Below are 2052 nucleotides of genomic sequence, written 5' to 3' on the forward strand. Positions count from 1 at the left end.
CTCCTCTGTGAGGGCAGATCTGCACATCCCCCCCCCCTGCAATAGCTAGCAATCCAAAACAGTCCAGTGGAGCCTGAGAGGTGGGTGTTGCCTTCTGACACACTTCCTGTGATGTCAGGGGGTGTGGCATATGCAAATAAGTTATGCTAATGAGTTATGCTAATGAGCTCCTGCACCTCTTTTTCTACAAAATGACCCCTGGGAATGACGAATATAGACCAAGCAATACAGAGGATTCAACAGGTTCCCACCACCACCACCTGTGAGCCAATCGGCCCGTTTCCCGCGGGCGGGAAAGAATGACCGATGGTCGAGGCTGAGAAACAAAACTAGTCTCGCGGGTAATTAAAGTGGAGACACTACACAGGGCGGGCTACACAGGCAGGAATACAAGGTCAGCGATGACGAGGAGAGAAGCAAGAGGGAAGGGATGCGGCACCAACTTGGACACAGGTCAGGCAGGCGAACTCTGGGCCTATAAACCATACGGCAGCCTAGCTGACAATACCCAGTATCAAACGTTGTTGGTCTTCAAGGCGCCACTGGACTCAAACTTTGTTCTGCTGCTTCGGACCGACCCGGCGACCCGGCTGCATCTCTTAGAGTGATACATAACCTCATTCCCTGACATTTTTTGGTTGGCTTTGCCTCCTGAGGCAGCCGTTTTATAGCTGCACCCCATGCCAGAACTCCAAAGGTGCCCGCAGGCTCAAGAAGCTTGGGGAACCCTGATCTAGACTCTAAGCAAGACAGAAGATACTACCAGTGTGCACACAAGAAACAACAACAAGAAGAAGAGATTGGATTTATAGCCCGCCCTTCACTACCCAAAGGAGTTCCAGCAGGGCTTACAACCTCCTTTCCCTTCCCCTCCCCGCAACAGACACCCTGTGAGGGAGGTGGGGCTAAGTGCCCTTGAGAGAACAACTCTGAGAGAACTTGTGACTGACCCAAGGTCACACCAGCAGCTGCAAGTGAAGAAGAAGAAGAGATTGGATTTATACCCCGCCCTTCAGTACCCGAAGAAGTCTCAGAGCGGCTTACAACCTCCTTTCCCTTCCCCTCCCCACAACAGACACCCCGGTAGGTGGGGCTGAGAGAGCTCTAACAGAACCTGCTCATTTTCAAGAACAGCTCTGGCAGAACTATGGCTTGCCCAAGGTCATCCAGCAGCTGCAAGTGGAGGAGTGGGGAATCAAACCCGGCTCTCCCAGATTAGAGTCCGCACACTTAACTAGTTTCACTTTTTTTGTTTTGCTTTTTGTTGTTGTTGTTTCTAACAAGGAAAACGCCGTCTAATCTCCTTACTTCAAATTGAAATCCTTCTTTGAGCGCGATGGCCTTCAGGATTTTAGAGGAGACCGTGGTTGCCAGCATGTAAACATTCTTGACGTCGCTGCCCTTGGAGCGGTTCTCCTGCCAGCAAGTAAACATCCACCACCCAAACAGAGCGGCCAGTTCATTGCCGGTGAAGACTTTCCAGCGGCCGCTGCGGAAGTGAGAAGAAAGGGGAAAGCGTCAGGCAATACAAAGGAATGAGCAGTTAGCTCCAAGACACAGAAGAGCTAGATTTGAACACAGCAGCAGCTTAGAGATCAACGAGACTTTAGAAGATAAGCTTTTGAGCGTCAAAGCTTACTGGCTCAGATAGTGGGCAGAAACAATTTCGGCTGGCAGAAAGACTCCCACATGTCAATTTTGACAGTACCAGCAGATTCGGCCAGTCCAATGTCAATTTCGGTCCCATTATATCCTATGGGCCATTGAAGTCAATGGAGAAAACATAGGGTATATTCTGGGGGCTGGAGGGGAGGGGGTTTGAGGGAGAGGCTCCAAACTCGCAGGGTAGCTGCTGGAGCCTCTCCCCAAGATACCAACCAAGTTTGAAGAACACTGTTACTTTTTCCCATCATAGAGAACAATGGAGGGAATGGGGGCAACCTATTTGGGGGCCCGTAGAATTGGAACCCCTGGTCCAATGCTCTTGAAACTTGGAGGGTATCTTGGGGAGAGGCTCCAGCAGCTACCCTGCAAGTTTGGAACCTTTCCCTT

The 2052-nt window shown here is 50.8% G+C and overlaps 1 protein-coding gene across 1 annotated transcript in view; it reads right to left on the minus strand.

Annotated features, from left to right (window-relative positions):
* PGM2L1 (phosphoglucomutase 2-like 1) overlaps positions 1-2052 on the minus strand; it is a gene marked incomplete at both ends in the record, with an annotated part of 50184 nt that overhangs the window by 19586 nt on the left and 28546 nt on the right. The window contains one exon of the mRNA XM_015416615.1: positions 1309-1489. Within this exon, the coding sequence (XP_015272101.1) occupies positions 1309-1489 (181 nt within the window). The remainder of the gene's footprint in view (positions 1-1308; positions 1490-2052) is intronic.

The sequence above is a fragment of the Gekko japonicus genome, unplaced genomic scaffold, assembly GCF_001447785.1.
Source record: "Gekko japonicus isolate JY-2015 unplaced genomic scaffold, Gekko_japonicus_V1.1 scaffold4591, whole genome shotgun sequence".
NCBI lineage: Eukaryota > Metazoa > Chordata > Lepidosauria > Squamata > Gekkonidae > Gekko > Gekko japonicus.